The sequence below is a fragment of the Palaemon carinicauda genome, chromosome 1, assembly GCF_036898095.1.
Source record: "Palaemon carinicauda isolate YSFRI2023 chromosome 1, ASM3689809v2, whole genome shotgun sequence".
NCBI classification, from domain to species: Eukaryota; Metazoa; Arthropoda; class Malacostraca; order Decapoda; family Palaemonidae; genus Palaemon; species Palaemon carinicauda.
In genome coordinates, this window is record NC_090725.1 from 300,420,820 (window position 1) to 300,441,050 (window position 20,231).

The window sequence follows — 20,231 nt, forward strand, 5'->3', positions numbered from 1 at the left end:
AAAACAAAAAGGGGACCTCTACTCTCCATGTTCCTCCCAGCCTAACAAGGGACTCAACCGAGTTCAGCTGGTACTGCTAGGGTGCCACAGCCCACCCTCCCACATTATCCACCACAGATGAAGCTTCATAATGCTGAATCCCCTACTGCTGCTACCTCCGCAGCATACACATGAAAAATCAAAACTTCAAACTTAGTTGTGTAAGAACTCAAATGGCATTCATTTGGTTTTATTTGCAATTGATGAGCAATACTGTACAGTATGTGGAGAGTGGAGATTAAAAAAAAAAAAAAAAAAAAAAAGTCCTTCCATCAGTTTCCATAATTATACCCAGATTAAAGGTACAGCTGAACCATCTACTGTCAGGTAATCACTGGTATACCTGTACTGTAATCGAAAACTCAGGATTAGACGAAGTGTATACATTGTCTGTGTAATAAAATTTCTATTTGAATATGTTTTTCATATAATTCTACATAAAACAATTATCTTTACAGAACAAAAGCATCTCTGCTCAGTTAAGCAGAATATAAAACCTTGAAAAATTAAATAAACTATCTACATGAATGTTTGAAATAACCTATTTTCAACAATTAGTGGTCACTTGCATTGGTTTAATGTTACTGGAAGGATTATGGCTGCAATCAACCTATATGTTGGTTAATTTAAGAAAAAAAAATAAGACAAATACCTATGCTTTACGAGAAGATACTTGTTATCTATCTATTCACCATGGCACTTCCGCAAATTTGGGAGGGGGGTTTAAGGCAACATAAAAAAAACCAAGGGGATTTTACTAGTCAAAATAATGTTAAGTCATAACAATCTTCTCAATTTTTTTTTAGCCTGAACTGATACATACTATATTTTTTCTAATTATTTAAAAACAGGGCTCTATGCAGATATAACCTATCCATTAAAGGCTTTAATACTTTTCATCATTTTCCTAAAAACTGCATTTCTCTATTATAGTTTTTGATAATCAATATTACTGGAACTATTCCTGTGTGATCATAACAAAAATGTAATCTTTTTCCTCCTCTAGGTTATTTATCACAAATTACAAGAATATTTGAAATTTCAACATTTTTAATTATCAAAAAAGTTAACCCAGCAAATAAATTCTTCAGTGTTTACTAACCATTTCAAGTAATCTCTTTTGCAAGGCTCTGACTTGATGGGAAACAGGACAAATGCAATTAATAAATAACAGGCAAAAACAGCTAATGCAAATATATGCCAACTTTTCATGAAAGGAAAATTTCCATCATTAAATTACAATATAATCTTTTTGAATGATGCAATAATTCAGAAATAAAACCATTCCAAAATACCTCAAACTCGCATGAATCTCGTTCCTACTACGACGGGCACAACTGACAATGCTGAGCAACTTACAAGTTTGTACTTTTCCTAAAAGCAAAAATAAGAGAAGATAAGCTACCTAACTTCTGGATATTCCAAATAAAATATGAATAGAAAAAACTAATCAAATGAAAATAATTTATATAATGCAATACCTATCAAAGATCATAACCTGGGTTCAACATATCCTTTACCATGACCTCAAGTTAACTTCCACAGGAAAGGAAAACTTCAAAATATCAGAAGTTTCTTCAAGTGACACCTTACCCTCTTATATGAACATCTACCGAATGACATTTAAAATACAATAGGCAAGTATCTTATGAATACTATGTTCAGGCAGTGATTAATTTTCTAATGTGAACTTCTAAACTTTTATCAACAACTATAACTCTACATTAACTTAGAAATGCTCAACTAATTAACAGAGAGCATGAGCTAGCTATTTTGACATTTTTTCATTCAATAAACAAATCATTTATCCATCATTAAAATTATCATCCATCAAAATATGTTGATACAGAGTACATAATAACAATACCTAAATTCTTTATGCCCCCTTCATGACAAAGGATTGTGTAACTCAAAGTAGTAATGATTAAAACTGTTAAATTTTGTATACAGTCGCACCAAAAGATTACACAGGACCATCAACTGAGTATAAATGCCAAGCTCTCAATACATAAAAAGCATAAACATCATATGTTACTCTGGGATTAAAATGAGATCAAAGTTTAATATCACCCAAGTTTTATATTTCATGGGCATCAGAAATGCTATGAATACTGCATATGATAATACCTAACAAACAAAAGATAATCAAGAAATAATTATTAGCACCAGCAGAAATAACAAATACACATGCGTTGTAGTTTTGACAACAGTACTTGAAGTCAGGTTTAATTTTCTATACGACATTTATACACTGATACTTTATCGATACTGTATAAAATTGTTGATGATAATCATTTGAATATATATAAAATCCATAAGTCCTCGAGTCAGGAACCTCTTGAGTGCGATGCTACTTTGTTCCAGAAACCAATCCAATGTTTCTATTTTTATATAATAAAAACTATATTCACACTTTGCATTTCCCTTTTCCTAGTTTGAATTACACACTGTGTGAGAAAAATATACAACCTATCCAAATTCCTCACCGACATGAGCTGAGATTATTATTTTTAGCAACAACTTTTCAGAACAGCAGGGATATTTTCAATAAAGAGAATTTAAAGTCAATTAATGGCACTTTGTTTACTATCAAGAAAATACTCCACAGAGGTTATTAGATAAACATTCAAGATAAAAAGGAATCCTCCTGAGGAACTTGGTTTGTTCAGTGGCTGGGTTATACAAATCTGAGGGCAACAGATTGACAGCAACAATAAGCTTGTCTGTGTGCTTTACAATATACATAAAGTCATTGCCGGTGCATAAGACTAAAGACCTTTTCAAATACTCTCATACATGTTAGTTACATTCTAGCTTTAGATTATCTAAAATCCATTATGTTACAACATAAACACTTTTCTGAAGAATCAAAATAAATACAGTATATTACCATAGCTGTATTAGCTGGGAAAATAGCAATATGTATTACCATCAGGTACAATACCTCCAAGGAACTAGATGCTTATTTTACCTTGGTCCAAACTGGTAAAACAAAGTTTGGGCTCAGACACCTAAAACTAAAATATGCAAAAATACTGTATGCTATGTAAACAAATATACCACAAAAATGCAGACAATGGCAACAAAATAACTGTTAATACACTACATTCGCAAACTGAACCAAGACTTGAAATGATGACAGAATAAAATAGGATTTTTAAAATATGTGGATTCCACATATAAGAAAATATAAAATAAATATAACTCTCAAATAAAAGTAAGTTTTGCCATTCTTTCTGGTCGGGTTTAAAACAAGGAAATGAAAGCTAGAAATGACAATTTATTAACTTTCTATACTAATGTCCTATGGGAAAACCTTACTACCACTCATTAAAAGTGTAATCCAGAATGATTGAAAAAAGGTGCTCTAAAAAGTGTCTCTACTAACTTCTACAGGTTACGTTGAGGAATAGTACATGAACCGTGGTAGTTGTGGGTGGCAATCATAAGTGAGCAACAAGGGAATGCTTGGCAGGCCTACTAGTTTGGGAGGATATGCAGATATTACTACAGCAAAGTGCAGTTCACTATCATAATTTTTATTTGACTCCAAGCATAAAGTGGATTAAAGATAAAAAATAATCATCATTTGATGAAAACTTTCACTGTACAGAGAGAGAGGATGAAAAAATCAACACCCAGAGGTAGGATAATAATACATAACTCAAGAATAGGCGTTCTACGACTTACAGAAACGCCAGTAAGTAATGCGTGTAGACAAGATGATAAAAATTCATCATTCCTGTAAAGGAACTGTAGAGGTATAACTTTCATAACTTGTATACGTACTGTCTTTTGAAAATCAAACCAACCACAGGTTTGATCACTTAAAATTATGCTTGTAATGGGCAGGTGGAAAATGTTTGATAAATATATGTAATGACTCATGAGTGATGACTAAATATACAACTTTGAAAGTTTAGATATCAAATTACTCCGACTGAGAGTACACTATCTACACCAGGTTACTCGTCAGAGTTTGCACGAACTGGTCCATGTTCTTCCTCCCATTCTCTGAGCACAACATCCAAGTTGTAGCGTTTTCTGTATGTCACAAAGAAGCTCCTAACATGGTTTTCTGTCTTGTTGCCAACGATCTCTGCAATAGCTTTGAAGTCTTTTCCAAAGTAGCGCACAGCTGAAAATAAAAATTACATAAAAAATTATATATAAGTATATAGGTAAATAAGTAAGTAAATAAATAAATCTATATATATATATATATATATATATATATATATATATATATATATATATATATAATCAAATAAGCCATATAAATTTTTGATACATTAATGTCTGGATTCTCTTAACGACCTCGGGATCAGAGCCCCAGGCAAAATCACGCAACGACAGTGACTAAACCACTTGGCGTGGCCAAGTGGTTTAGTCACTGTCTATACAAGCTTGCCGACCAGGGTTCGATTCCCGGCCGGTCACAAGCTCTTGTCTTTGCGTGATTTCGCCTGGGGCTCTGATCCCGATTTCGTTAAGAGAATCCAGACATTAATGTATCAAAAATTTATATGGCTTATTTGAATATGAAAAACACGTCTAAATGTGCAAAATTCATCAATATATATATATATATATATATATATATATATATATATATATATATATATATATATATATGCATGGTTATTTATTAATACATTGGTTAGCAACTGTCAGTATTAACTGCTTTTACACTAGTATCAGAATTCCCTGACTTATTTGATATAAAGATTAACAATTGATAGTCAAGGCTAAAAGTAAATGAAAAGGACACAAAATGGTGAGACTGGAAGAAGTTTTTTAGTTTTGGGCAAATATACTTACTAAAAACACTACTTTACAGCAGCCTACTTTACTGAGTGGCTATATAAAATGCAGTTACGTCAATTTTCAAAAGTATCAATAATATAGGAGTGGCAAGGGAATCTTTGGATAAGAATGTTTCACTGTATATAATATTGGCGAAACCACACTCATCAGTAGTGGAAGAAAAACCCTATTCCCTTTTGCAGTACTGTAACAATGCCATAATCTGAACATTGCTGACAAGACCTTTGAATAAATAAACACAGTAAGACTAAGTAAAAAGTAATATCGCTAAAAGAAAAAGTTATCAAAATATCTAATAAGAGAAGAAAAAACCCAGCATAAAATTTTACTATTTACATTCTAGGTAGATATAGAACCAGATTGTTAAAAACATTGAATCCTGCATCACATGTACATACATACATATACCAAGGCACTTCCCCTAATTTTGGGGGGTAGCCAACATCAACAAATGAAACCAAACAAAAAGGGGACCTCTCCTCTTAACGTTCCTCCCAGCCTGACAAGGGACTCAACCGAGTTCAGCTGGTACTGCTAGGGTGCCAGAGCCCACCCTCCCCCGTTATCCATGTAAACATTGAAAAGACCAACAGATGGGGGTGGGGCCTAAGGAACTCCTCTAGGGGTAACTCCCCTTAGTTGGGGCTCCTACACTGTGCACCCCGGAGGTGGTGTAAATCATTTTTCTTTTATAAAATGTTAACAACTCGCTCTTCGTAGATATACAGAAGGTTCTCAACTTACAATCATTCGGAGATATAAACACAAATCCAACTGAATTCATAAATCTCGGATATTGTATCAAAAGCTTATGATAAAATACTTTCATAAAACAATATCATATTATCTATTGCCGTATGCAAGATGACATTTGCTATATGAAATGGAACTATTTGTTGACTACTGCAGCTGAAAATCGTAGCCATGCAAGTTAGGTGAAGCCTATCCTAAGCCAAAATTTAATTTACATGTCATGTCATGAGAGGAGATGAACAGAATATTGGGAGGAGAGTGATGGAAATGGAGGTACAGGGAACGAGAAAGAGAGGGAGACCAAAGCAAAGGTGGATGAACTGCATCAAAGATGACCTTCGATCAAAGGGATTAACCGGTGATGAAGTGTGGGACAGAGGTAGATGGAGAACGCTGGCCGGAAACATAGACCCCACATGGAAGTGGGAAAACATGCCGACAAAGAAGAAGACAGCTTCTTGGAACCTATTAATTGAGGACTTTCTGTAAGCACTGTGACCTAGAGGAAAGAATCATAATAAAATCACAAATTTTTAAGTAATTTGTATTTTTCCTAACATACTTACCTAGAACTACCTTCTTAGGAGTTACTGGCTAACTCTACCTAACCGACCAGCTTTTTGTATAGTTTATCTCCCTCTTCTCGTTTTCTACGGGGTCAACCTCTGGCAGTGTGGTACATGCCCGAGGCGACCCCGGGGTCAGGCAGCGTGATATCTCAGGTCGACTCTCCAGTAAGTTTCTGGTCGCGACGTGATATACATCTCGCCACGCTCTCTCTTACCTGTGCGACCCTCGTGTCCCCCAATCCTTTGTGCTTACCGCGTGTTGCCCACGTGTTTTCATTTCACTTTTCAACATCATATAAAAAGTCAGAGGGAGAGAGAAACATACCTTGAACAGCAAGTAGTAATTCATCTTGAGACCATTTTGCTTTGACAGGTCCTGCTTGGGGTGGTGGTCGAAGTGATGATATCCCGTCTTCAGCTAAATTATTTCTTAAATTGCTAATTTGAGCCTTGTTACTTTGGACCTGAGAGTGAAACAATAAATCTGATTTGAGATTCGTAATAAATTTATATTCCGTACAATTCTTAAAAATTCTAAAATAAATTTCGTGCTTTATATCAAACAAACCAATAAATCTATCTTCCGTACACTTCTTAAAAATTCTAAAATAACTTTTGTGCTTTATATCAAACAAACCAATAAATCTATCTTCCGTACACTTCTTAAAAATTCTAAAATAACTTTTGTGCTTTATATCAAACAAACCAATAAATCTATCTTCCGTACACTTCTTAAAAATTCTAAAATAAATTTTGTGCTTTATATCAAACAAACCAATAAATCTATCTTCCGTACACTTCTTAAAAATTCTAAAATAAATTTTGTGCTTTATATCAAACAAACCAATAAATCTATCTTCCGTAAACTTCTTAAAAATTCTAAAATAAATTTTGTGCTTTATATCAAACAAACCAATAAATCTATCTTCCGTACACTTCTTAAAAATTCTAAAATAACTTTTGTGCTTTATATCAAACAAACCAATAAATCTATCTTCCGTACACTTCTTAAAAATTCTAAAATAAATTTTGTGCTTTATATCAAACAAACCAATAAATCTATCTTCCGTACACTTCTTAAAAATTCTAAAATAAATTTTGTGCTTTATATCAAACAAACCAATAAATCTATCTTCCGTAAACTTCTTAAAAATTCTAAAATAAATTTTGTGCTTTATATCAAACAAACCAATAAATCTATCTTCCGTAAACTTCTTAAAAATTCTAAAACAAATTTTGTGCTTTATATCAAACAAACCAATAAATCTATCTTCCGTAAACTTCTTAAAAATTCTAAAACAAATTTTGTGCTTTATATCAAACAAACCAATAAATCTATCTTCCGTAAACTTCTTAAAAATTCTAAAACAAATTTTGTGCTTTATATCAAACAAACCAATATCTTGAAACAAAATTTTCAACTCCAAAAAGAACATCTAATGCCTCACCCATATTTTTAAAAATGTATTTGACCAAAACACTTACAATGGGGAAACAGCGATGAGCTTTATGAATAACAGACTCGATGGCTTTGAATCAAAGAATATTTTTCAAACATAAAATCCTTTTCTTCACAAAATAAGTTATCAAAGAGAAAAAACAAAAAGTTTGCTGTACATCAGAATGTTTTCCCCATTGATTAATCCAAAAACTAGCCAGAACGCCTGGCAACAGGAGACAATTTATTCAGAATGAATGCAGCCTTGAAACAAAACTAAATATTTGGCAAGAAATTGGGAGTGCTAGACATCAGCAAAAATAAGAAAAATATAGGTAATAAACGGACAGTGCTTTCAATCAAGTTAGTTAAGGGTGAGATACAAAGAAGTAAATTTCCGATTTACATTAACGACATAGATTTAGGATTAATTAATGGAATAGCCAAATTTGTCGACAATACTAAACTAGGCATGAACGTTGTGAACTCAGATGTCGAAGCCTTAAGAGAGTATCTAATTAAGTTGGGATAATGGTCCAGAAAATGGCAAATGCCTATCAACTGTGGGAAATGCAAAGTTATGGACATAAGTTATAGTAAGCCAAAAATAGATTACTCACTACTGGGTTACTAAACAGCCAGTTATCTCATTAATATTAATAACTCAATACCAGAAACCCTTTTTTCATAACTGGTTCTGACTGCAGTTTTTTTTTTTTACAAATTGAAAAGGAATGAAAATATAGAGCTGAACATATTTCACGGTATCAAGAGACGGGATAATGTCGACTTCGAAACTAGACTAGACTAGCTGTCATAACCTGGGCTTCTTACCACATACTATTAACCCTTTTACCCCCAGGGTATTTGGAAATTTCCAACCCTTAACCCCCAGTGGTTATCTTTTTTTCAAGCACATTTTGCAGTATATTTTTTTAAAATTGCTCTAACAGTCTTAATTTTTGTCATAGAGAGGTCAGGTTGGTCTCATTCTCTTGGAAAATGCCCGTATTTTCTCAAAAAATTATCAAAAATATGCAAAAAAAATTTTAAATAGAATTTTTTTGCAAGGACGTACCGGTATGTCCATGGGGGTATAGGGATGAGTTTTGTGAAACGTACCAGTACGTCCTTTGGGGATAAAAGGGTTAAGGGCTCTATTCCTTTGTTAAGGCAAGTATTTATCAAAATGAAAGAAAATGGGAGTTTTTAAACTCTTAAAATTTTACACCAAGTGTTGATTAAACTGGGCATATAGAGAAGAAGCAACATGAACATCAGGTGAGTATAGAAATGAAAAAATTATTCAAATTCTATTTTTACTGTCATTACATTTTATATCATAAGTGGAAATATATAATAAGAGGAAAATGTAAATTTTACATATTGAGAGGGCATTCTCAATTCTAAGCCACTGATCAGTCTGCCTTATCAAATACCAGTCAACTAAAAATATGAATTCAAATGAGACTTTCAATTAGAAAGGAATGGAATTTCAAAAACTGTACACCTAGCAAGAACCCAAATTGAAAACTTTGATATCTCACATTATTATTATTACTTGCTAAGCTACAAACCTAGTTGGAAAAGCAGGATGCTATAAACCCAAGGGCTCCAACAGGGAAAATAGCCCAGTGAGGAAAAGGAAAATGTGAAAAATAAAATATTTTAAGAAGAGTAACATCATCAAAATAAATATAAACTATATAAACTTTAACAAAACAAGAGGAAGAGAAATTAGATAGAATAGTGTGCCCGAGTGTACCCTCAAGCAAGAGAACTCTAACCCAAGACAGTGGAAGACCACGGTACAGAGGCTATGGCACTACCCAAGACCAGAGAACAATGGTTTGATTTTGGAGTGTCCTTCTCCTAGAAGAGCTGCTTACCATAGCTAAAGAGTCTCCTCTACCCTTAGCAAGAGGAAAGTGGCCACTGAACAATTACAGTACGGTAACCCCTTGGGAGAAGAAGAATTGTTTGGTAATCTCAGTGTTGTCAGGTGTATGAGGACAAAGGAGAATATGTAAAGAATAGACCAGAATATTTGGTGTATGTGTAAGCAAAGGGAAAATGAACCATAACCAGAGAGAAGGATCTAATGTAAAACTGTCTGGCCAGTCAAAAGATGCCATAACTCTCTAGTGGTAGTATCTCAACGGGTGTTTTTTTATTCACTTTTTCTCTCTTTTGGGGTAATTTCATTTACTTGAGTGTACAGGGTATGTTATTTCCACTTTTCTTCCCACAAACTATTTAGATTTTCTCAAGAGTATGACCATACCACTTCAATTTCTCTTGTATCTTTTCTAATCAATCTCTCATCTTTGTTGTCCTTCTGATTCTTATTTTACCTCTTCTTGATTGCCCACGCATCCATCTTAACATAGTAATATCTGTCACATCCTAATTATTTCTAGTGCGTTCTTTATTTAATCATTAATATAAAAGTTTTCTCTCTATACATCTTTCATTTTCTTTAATGTAAAGTAGTCTGTATATTTTTTTTTTACATAAATTTTGTAAAACAATACTGGTGAGAATTGTACGTGGCTAAGAAGAATAATGACAATGTGACTGCAAGGATAGCTTACTATATTTGCACAGTATATCTTTACCAATACAAAGTGAAGTATAAATATATATCAAAATTCAGAATACAGTATAATCAATCAACTTGTTTTAAGGATATTGAGATAAAAATTGGATTCGATTTATGAATTGGGACTATATCGTCTGGCATATAAGACTTGTGATTCATTTCAGCAATTCAGTGAAATAAAAGTTAAAAGAGGCTGAACAACTAGGTAGAGGAAAGGAAGAGAGAACAGAAGGTAGAAGGATATAAAGTAAGTGCAGCTCGAGGCTAAAGGAATCCTGCAAATACTTGCAGCAATGCCTACATAACACCTTGTGTGGGACACTGACAATGATACCTTCTACTGTATAGGTAAACAAATGACAGGTAATATTACTTAGTTGTGATAAGGTCCTTAACCCTTTTACCCCCAAAGGACGTACTGGTACGTTTCACAAAACCCATCCCTTTACCCCCATGGACGTACCGGTACGTCCTTGCAAAAAATTGCTATAAAAAATTTTTTTTTTTCATATTTTTGATAATTTTTTGAGAAAATTCAGGCATTTTCCAAGAGATTGAGACCAACCTGACCTCTCTATGACAAAAATTAAGGCTGTTAGAGCAATTTAAAAAAAATATACTGCAAAATGTGCTGGAAAAAAAATAACCCCCTGGGGGTTAAGGGTTGGAAATTTCCAAAGAGCCTGGGGGTAAAAGGGTTAACTTGTGTATAATAAGTACCAAAAGGTTTTTCACAACCTACAACAAAAAGTCTCACCTGTCGTTTTAGAGCAATGACTTCATTTTCCATGTGTCTTAACAGCTGCATTCCAGGTGTGAGTGTACCAGGAGGACCAGGGGGTCCTGGAGATATCATAGCCATCAAATCCTTCAGGAAAGAGGAAAAAATTAATGTTAGTTTAAAATTTAAAGAACAATCTCTACACCACATAGACAAAATTCATTTCTGAATTACTCTACAATGACCAGGATTTGAACCATACCTTGTGAGGTTAGAGGTAGAGACAGTGATCATGAATAATCTAGAACAGTGGTTCCCAACCTTTTTTTCTGTCATTTCCCCCCTTCACCCAGTTCAACCATCCAGATTTCCCCCTTCATGCCCCGCCCAGCCCTCACGCCCACTCGCCTGCCTCAGAAATGGGCATGACACTCCTTGAATATCATGTCTTTGAGAACTGATATGATCATATCACAATTGAATGGCTAACAACAAATTGCCGCATGTACTATGAGGATATTTTCTGCTTCTTTTGGTTAGTAGGTAGTGTAATTATTTCCCCCCTGGAAGATTCAAATTTCCCCCCAGGGGGAAACTTCCCCCAGGTTGGGAACCACTGATCTAGAAAATAATTGAGGCATATACAATTCTAAGGGTTTATCTCCATTTTTTCAAAACTCAAAATCTTGAGCAAAACGCAATTAAGCTTAGCAATTTTCAAACATGTATTACGCCATCAGTACCCCAAGATATTTAAAATCTTTTTATTGCATAATAATCCTTGTTATACATACTTTACGACACTAACGTTTTTTAAGAATATTCTTATAACTACAATCTTCGGAATATTGAGAAAGAATATTTTGTATGCGATATTGCTAATGTTGGAAATGTTTACTCCACGTTGATCTTTAAATGTTATAGGCATCACTAACCAAATCTAATTACATATTGTATATTCTGAAAGATAACATTCAGCGCCAAAGTAAACTACCAGTAAAATTAAAATAGTGTGTTTTGAAACAGCGAGTAATGATTATAGCGAACACTTCTCTCTTTCTCTCTCTATTACACCTTCATTATAAACTATGCATACCTGTTATATGGGTGGGGCTGAAAAAATCAATATCAAGAAAACCATTACAGACTTACTTCATCATAGAGATAAAAAAATCTTTATATTTACCTTAGTGGTGTAAGGTTGTCTGCAAGACTCTGGGATGCATTTCATAGTAATCATTAAAGTATTCCTTAATTGTTTTAAGCCATCAAGGGGGGGGGGGAGAAAAAGTTGGCTTAAGCACTCTCCTAATAATGCGGGACTGATGTAAACAAATCAAGATTGGCCAGTCTGCAAGCCATTCTCGCTAAGCCACAGATACACTCGTGCTACATAGAAAACGAGTTCCCTTTTCTTTCCCAATACTTTTGAATCATTCGGCCATAGCCAGAGAGAGCACGATAACTGTTGCTACTGGCTATGAATCTCTCATCCGACCTCACAATAACGACGATCTATCAACATGGCCCAGCATGGGCCGAAAGGAAAAACAGATTTTGTCAAATATTGCAAACTATTTCGCATGAAGTTTAAATTCTCTATAAAACGTCAAATTTTCACTGTTTCATCAAATTTGAAGATATACCCTTAGTAATGTGAAGGCCTCAATTCTACTTCTGAAATGTCACCACCTAGTCAATTATAAATTTTATTGTTTGCTCCTGCAGCACTGTAAATACATCTGTCATAATCATGTACTTTTTGTCATTCTTATGCATAATTACTTACATACCCTTCTAACAACTGAGTATACAGTATTATGGTACCCAACTTACATGGTGTCTTCTCAATAAAATAGCTGATATTCAATTCTAGTACAACAAAGGATTATAACTTGTATGATCAAGTAAAAACTCACAAAATTAGCTTTATGATTCATGAATATATACAACGACATTTATCATGGTACCTTAAAATTTGATATAATGTAATAATCAATAAGCAAAACTTAAAACTGAAATGGACAAAATAATAAGAGCTATGTCAAAGGGACAGATCTGACTTTATCAAAGAGCAAGATTCTAACCTAAGTATTTTCTAGGTAAGTTATCCATTCAAATATCTAAGTATTAGTAATAAGCTTTAGCAAGGACTTAGAAAATTTATTTAATGACATATACAGTAAAGTTATTTTTAGCCATAGAAAAGGAACAGATGATCTTTTTTTAAAGTTATTAAAAGCATTGGTAAACTAATCAATCTCTTGCCAGACAGATACGAAAGACTAAAACCTTCAATGAAAATGAAAAAAAAGCTATAATAATGACAGCAAAAAAAAACATATCACTCACCTCATGATTAATGTGCATGCCACGTGGTGGACGTCTTTTATGCTTAATCAATTGCTTGTCCCTTTTCATAGGTCCCACAGTAGGTCGTAAACTCCCAGTTTTCCTTTATCAAAGAAAAAAAAGAAAAAAATCATGATATTTACATTTTAGGTAGCATTTTTTCCAAATGTGGCAAAAACATTGCTTCACACAAATAAAACCATTAATCATTCATGTACTGTATGCACATTCATGGCATTGAATAATCACTGTATCAAAGTTTTTTCTAACAGGAATGAAATGTGGAAGTCTCATCTTAGACTTGGGTACTCATCAATCCTCTTCCTCACTTTTATTGTGATAAGGATATGACCCTGCAATATTTGTGGGTCTGGGAGGAGGAATAATGATGAAGGATGAAGGATTTGTATGATCAAGACTAATTTTATATTATAAAAACATTTTCATCACCACTCATTAAAAAATAAAAGGCATTTTGATGGAAGGAAAAACTTATTTTGGGGGGTTTCTGTATGGTCCAGGACTTTCCTGTTATGCTATAAAAGGGGCTCCAATACTACAAGATAGAGTACTGTACATGATTTCTCTGACTGTATTGAATAATCACACTATTACCTCAAAAGAGGTCCTAGAGCACATAGTATATTTTAGAGCCTTAGCCTAAGGAGCAAGAGACAGCAAACTTGTCCTATTTGGAAGGTAGCTCCCACTCCCTCCTGTTCTTATCTCTGGCTAAAAATGAGAGGCACCTTCATCGACAGGATCCTCTCTATTTCTTAGTTTGATAGCCTCCTTGTGATAACCTGTCTAGTGTCTACCCTACAAACCCATTTGCAAAGACCTACATCATCTGAGCTTAACAAATTGGTCTGGATGTTCATAAGCTTATTTGTTCTCTTCACTCACGTAGGCAGTAAAGCTTTAGGAAATGAAAGAGTAGGTGGTTTCCCGCAACAGTGGGGCTGAGACAGGGATGTGTAATGTTGCCATGGTTGTTCAATTAGTTTGTTGATGTACTGTAGTTGTAAGAGGTGAAAGCTCGAGTGCTTGGTCGAGGATTGAAACTGATAGATGAGAGTGATCATGAGTGGGAGATGAATCAGTTGTTGTTTACGGATGATACTATATTGGTTGCAGGCACAGCGAAGCTAGGTCTATTAGTGACAAACTTTGGGAGGGTGTGTGAGAGAAGGAAGATCAGAGTTAATGTGGGTAAGAGTAAGGTTATGAGATGCACAAGAAAGGAGGGTGATGCTAGGTTGAATGTCATGTTGAATTGAGAGTTACTTGAGGAAGTATATCAGTTTAAGCACTTGGGGTCTGTTGTTGTTGCAAATAGTGGAGTGGATGCAGATGTATGTCAGAGTGAATGAAGGATGTAAAGTGTTGGGAGTAGTGAAGGGAGTGGTAAAGAACAGAGGATTAGGGATGAATGTAAAGAAATTTCTGTATGAGAAAGTGATTGTAGCAATTGTAATGTATAGATTGGAGATGTGGGAAATGAAAGTGACAGAAAGACAGAAATGGAATGTGTTCGAGGTGAAATGTCCGAAGAGTATGGCTGGTGTATCTCGATTAGATAGGGTTGGGAACAAAGTAGTGAGGGTGAGAACGGGTGTAAGAAATGAATTAGCAGCTACAGTGGATTTGAATGTGTTGAGATAGTTTGGTCATGTAGAGAATGGAAAATGGCTGTCTATTGAAGAAGGTAATGAATGCACGACTTGATGGGATAAGTACAAGAGGAGAAGGCCTAGGTTTTGGGTGGATGGATAGAGTGAAGAAAGATCTCAGTGATAGATGGATAGACGTGAGAGGCAAAAGACCATGCTAGAAATAGGAATGAATGGCGAGAGATTGTGACACAGTTCCGATAGGCCCTGCTGCTAAATCTAGTCGCCTTGGAAACAGGTGAGGTAACGGCAGTAGGGGATTCAGCATGTTAAGCTTCATTTGTGGTGGATAACGGGGGAGGGCAGGCTGTGGCACCCTAGGAGTACCAACCAAACTCGGCTGAATCTCTCGTCAGTCTGGGAAGAGCGAAGAGAAGCCAAGTCCCCTTTTGTTCTATTTTTATGTTGGCTACCCCCAAAAATTGGGGGAAATGTTCCTTGGTTTGGAATTGTGTAGACGACTCGATCCTTCAGTCACAAGTATACCTTTAAATGCTCTATTGTTAGTTCTTGGCAACCAGTCCCTATCCCTTTTTGGGTAAAATAACAGAATTTGAAATATAACTGAGTTGGCATCAGCAAAGCTGCAGCAGTCACTTACTCATCAACAAGATACATAGTTAATGACATGTGGCTAGAAGGGGAACCCCACATAACTGCATGTCAAAGAAGAGCCACTTGGTCAAAGTGGGAAATTTAATTCAAAGGACTCAGATTTGTATAGCAATGAAAATACAAAGGTGTAGATACCCAATGCCTGGAGGGATGGTTACCTGCTGCTGGTGGTAGGTCAAAAGTATCTGCCACACTAAAGTTAAGGTAGCTGACTGTTGAGTGGCTTCAGGCTTCAAGGTCAGCATATCCCTTACTCGTACCAGGCCTATAGTGCTGGCAATAAGTGCAGTAGCTGTCATACTGGACTCATACTCCACTTGACACCCCCCAAAGTAATTAGTCACTGAGTGAGCTCTGTAATTTCCTCCTCACAAGGGAGTGCGGTCTATAGGAGCAAGAATGCTACTCCTATTCATGGCAAAAACGGGGATGCTGCTTGAAACGCCTCCCTTTTGCTTGGCCTATGAATTCAGTGTTGGGTTACACATCCAATCCAAAGAGATGACTGTCATATCACTACAGACTCTCAACTATTCGACCAACCTCAAAGGTATCAGTGGATGGATGAGAGCCGATACTACCGATACTTCCAACTGTCACAACAAGAATGAAGGTGGTAGGGGGCAATGCTCACCCTCACCTGGCTTGCAGATCCACCTGACCAATCTTAAGGTAATGGTCAACATGAGAGATCTGTCACTCCCTCCCGGAGAGGAAAAGCACACGCTAGAAGTGACAAGGAATTTTTAGCAAGGCCTTCTCAGCAATGTCTAATGCTTCTTCTTCCTTCAAAATAGAATTTTCTGAAGAGAATAGAAAAGGGAAGGAAGAGATTGCCAAAATGAGTGTTTCAGCAGCTTCTGCCAATAGAGAACAGCTTCACTAGCAGTCTAAGTTTACTTATACAAGTATAAAGAAAAATTTCTCAGATTGTAATAATAGCGAAGAGTAGTGTCAATCTTGTCCTGGAAGAACTTGGAAGGGGTCATTCCGAGTGGCTAAAGCTCAATACGCATGTGAAAACCTTAAGAACTAAAGAGGTGCTTTCAGAAAGACTGAAGGCCTGCATGCACTACAAGTCTCTCGTGTCACCAAAAGAACGAAGCCTTCCCCTCTGGAGGCTGAGAATGAAGCAAAGTCCTGGCTGAATGTGGTCTGAAAAGTACCAGTTCGGCTGAGAGCAACATGGGCATTTTCTCTGTGCACATGATAACATGTGAACAGCCAATGAGAGAGAACTGGATAAGGTTACTTTAATTTGCTTTCTTCAACATAGATTTAACCCTTTTACCCCCAGGCTATTTGGAAATTTCCAACCCTTAACCCCCAGGGGGTTATTTTTTTCCCAGCACATTTTGCAGTATATTTTTTTTTAAATTGCTCTAATAGCCTTAATTTTTGTCATAGAGAGGTCAGGTTGGTCTCATTCTCTTGGTAAATGCCTGAATTTTCTCAAAAAATTATAAAAAATATGAAAAAATATTTTTTATAGCATTTTTTTGCAAGGACGTACCGGTACGTCCATGGGGGTAAAGGGATGGCTTTTGTGAAACGTACCAGTATGTCCTTTGGGGGTAAAAGGGTTAAATGCAGGCACAATATCATAATTACTCATAAATTAATTATATCCTTCACCAGACACAACAATCAAGGTAATAACTGACTTTAAATTTACATTTCAGTTATGCTTTGGTACTACGGTCTTCAATGATGACATTCATTACTATTTTACGCAGAATGAGAAAAAGGTAAAGATTTAGCCATGTGGTGATGGTATCATTTGTTTACCAAATCCATTGTTACCCAGCTTGCTGAACTGTGGCATCCACGTAATTGACATAATTACAAATATCAGAGATGTAGAAGAAAACATGTCATGCGATAAGAAAAAATAAATGATGCTGGGAAAGAAAGCCCAGAAAAATATGAACATACAAAGTAGAATATTTAATAAATAATACAAGTTACAAAAACTTCTACGGGGAAAATATTATGAATAAACAGTTATCAAATTGTTAAATGATCACAGCCATCTTGAAAGTACTTATCAAATGTAGAAATTGCACTTCAACCACCAATTAGAATTAAAGTACAAAAAGGCTGAACAAGAACGCTGAATTACTTAAACCATTAAACGAGAAAACTAGTAGAATGCCACTGAACACTGGCAATCCTACTAAGATAAAGAATTCTAGAAAAAAATGTTAACAATGCTACAAACTCACAGAAAGTGAGTAAAGTGATAAGCAGTTAGTTATCAACTGAGAGTCCAAGAAACGCACGAGCTATAAGACAAAAATAAATTGTTGCCCCCAAGGTTTTCAATGACCTTGTAGATAGTCACATGATGTCTATGACTGATGGATTTGTAATGAAACACAAATTATACAAATACTACAAATACTGATATATAAAAAGATCACGGATAACAATGAACATCTAAAACTATTTAATGTAATAAACAGTAAACTCTACATTTTATGCCTTTCACTCTTGGAAATATTTTTTAATACAGTGCAAAAAGTAAACTGCACATATAGGATGTGTCAGTGGGCTTAACCTACACCTGGAATTGTAATCATATCATTTAGTATAAAGTTAAATTATAAACTATCATGATGGCATAACAAAAAATCAATTCTAAAAAAAAAAAAAAAAAAAAAAAAATAATAATAATAATAATAATAATAATAAGCCAAGGAAAAGGCTCATTCCTCTTATCTCTGATTATCACTGGAAGGAAAATTTAAAAAATCAAGTTCAACACTTACTTCCAATGGTTATAACAAGTTGAACACTGCATTCCCTTAGGAGATTCATTAAGAATAGAAGCAGGGATGGTACAATTCGAGCAGTTTTTTGTTTCCTCTCCTCCACGACCTTCATCATCCTCTTCAGAGGGGTCCCCGTTACTATCAGCCAAAGCACCTTCAGTGGCTTGCTAAAATAACCAGACATAAAAATCATTAATGAAGGACAACATCCAAATGACTTATTATTTATCTAACAAAATGCACCAACTTTCATATTATCCACACCATGAAATTCCCCAGTCTCTAATGCGTAAAGAATCATAGGTCTTATACATTACATGCATAACTTTTTGTTCTGTAACTTGAAGAGACGCTCTCGTCTAATTCTACAAGCGGTAAAGTACTGTAATGTGTTCCCCTTCCTCTAGGGTGGTGATAATTTTTCTGATATCTTAAGCAACGTACCAAATCTTTATCAACTGCTACACCATCATAATCCTGTCTTCATTTTTTCACTATTTGTTATTCTAATACGTGTCAGGCATGAATATCATTTTTACTCAATTCCAACCTGGTAATCTACCACATATTCTGTGCAAGCAACCGTGGTATTCAATAAATAACATTTCATTCAAACTTCTGTATTTTACTGGCTGCCTCCACATGGAAAATTTTCATTGTACATTCATTACTTTATCTCTTCTTATAAATTTTCTAAGACCACATCTTTTGACTGCATAGAACAGGCTCCTATGGAACTTCCTTATCTGCTGGTCTATTTTGCAGCTTTCCCTTTATACTGATCAAAAATAAGTTGCAGGCTACCAATTACTTGGGGAAAACCACATGTACTTCATGTTCAAACATATTTTACTTACTACCACATGCATCCAATCTCTCGGTCTGATACAGATCATCATGTGCACCTTGAATCTCTTCTCAAGGTATACAAATGCTGTACGTAAATTCTTTCATAAGAAAGTGCCTGTGAGATAGCTTAGTATAAAGTCTAACCCCAGAAATCAATCTTATGAATTTTCTTAACGCTTTTTCCACCACTCTCATACAGTGCTTCGGCATTCTTACTTCAATATAGATTTCACGATGTAATACATCCCCTTTCCTGCTGTATAATATAACGGAATGCTTTTTCCCCATGTTTTACTCCATCTCCTATATAGTTCTCATATTTGTTTAACTTTTTAACAACAAGTAACAGTTGCTATCCGCAATTTTCGTCATCAACAATTAAGAGTCAGACTTTCCATTGATAAGGTTAGAAATGATAGGAGTTCTCTACACTCATTTCTGTCACTTACTTTTTACATTAGGTCTTGGTCATCATCTCTATTCACTGTTCATATGTTAGCAGCCTTTCCATTAATCTTCACCATGATACAGTGCTGTACTTCAATATCCCATACAGTACTTTTTAGAGCAACTGTTCCTCATCCTTTCTCTTCAAATGTCCAAACAGATTATAGTAATGCATATGTTTTTAGATGGTGAAAAAAAATCTCTCAATAACGTCATCAATTGTATGATCTTTCTATAACAGTCGTACCCTGAATCTTAATATTCAGTAGCCACATGAGAGGATTACAGGTTCTTTACCTATTCAATGGATGTTTACTGTTTATTATCACTGTACTTAAAATTGCCAATAGGTACAGCAGTTAAGAAATTAATTTCCACTTAAAAGGCAAATGTTGCTATTTTTCTCAATGCCCTCTCAATATTGTACTTGCTTAACACTACAGTGTGTCTCCTGGAAAAGAAAAATTTTCTAATTCTAAAAACAGTTTGTTTCTTTCCTTTCAAATATGTTAATGACCTGTATTCCTGATTTTGATCTCTACACTGTCAGTAAGGTCATATGTATACAGCAA

The 20,231-nt window shown here is 35.0% G+C and overlaps 1 protein-coding gene across 2 annotated transcripts in view; it reads right to left on the minus strand.

Moving 5' to 3' along the window:
- Positions 1-442: 442 nt before the first annotated feature.
- The window catches only part of LOC137658243 (REST corepressor 2-like), a 56,383-nt gene continuing 36,594 nt past the window's right edge, over positions 443-20,231 (minus strand). For both annotated transcript variants that reach the window (XM_068392928.1, XM_068392925.1), the window contains 5 exons: positions 18,361-18,530; positions 13,302-13,404; positions 10,986-11,096; positions 6,514-6,652; positions 443-4,177 (listed from right to left, as the gene is read on the minus strand). In XM_068392928.1, the coding sequence (XP_068249029.1) occupies positions 4,005-4,177; positions 6,514-6,652; positions 10,986-11,096; positions 13,302-13,404; positions 18,361-18,530 (696 nt within the window). In that variant the 3' untranslated portion in view covers positions 443-4,004. The remainder of the gene's footprint in view (positions 4,178-6,513; positions 6,653-10,985; positions 11,097-13,301; positions 13,405-18,360; positions 18,531-20,231) is intronic.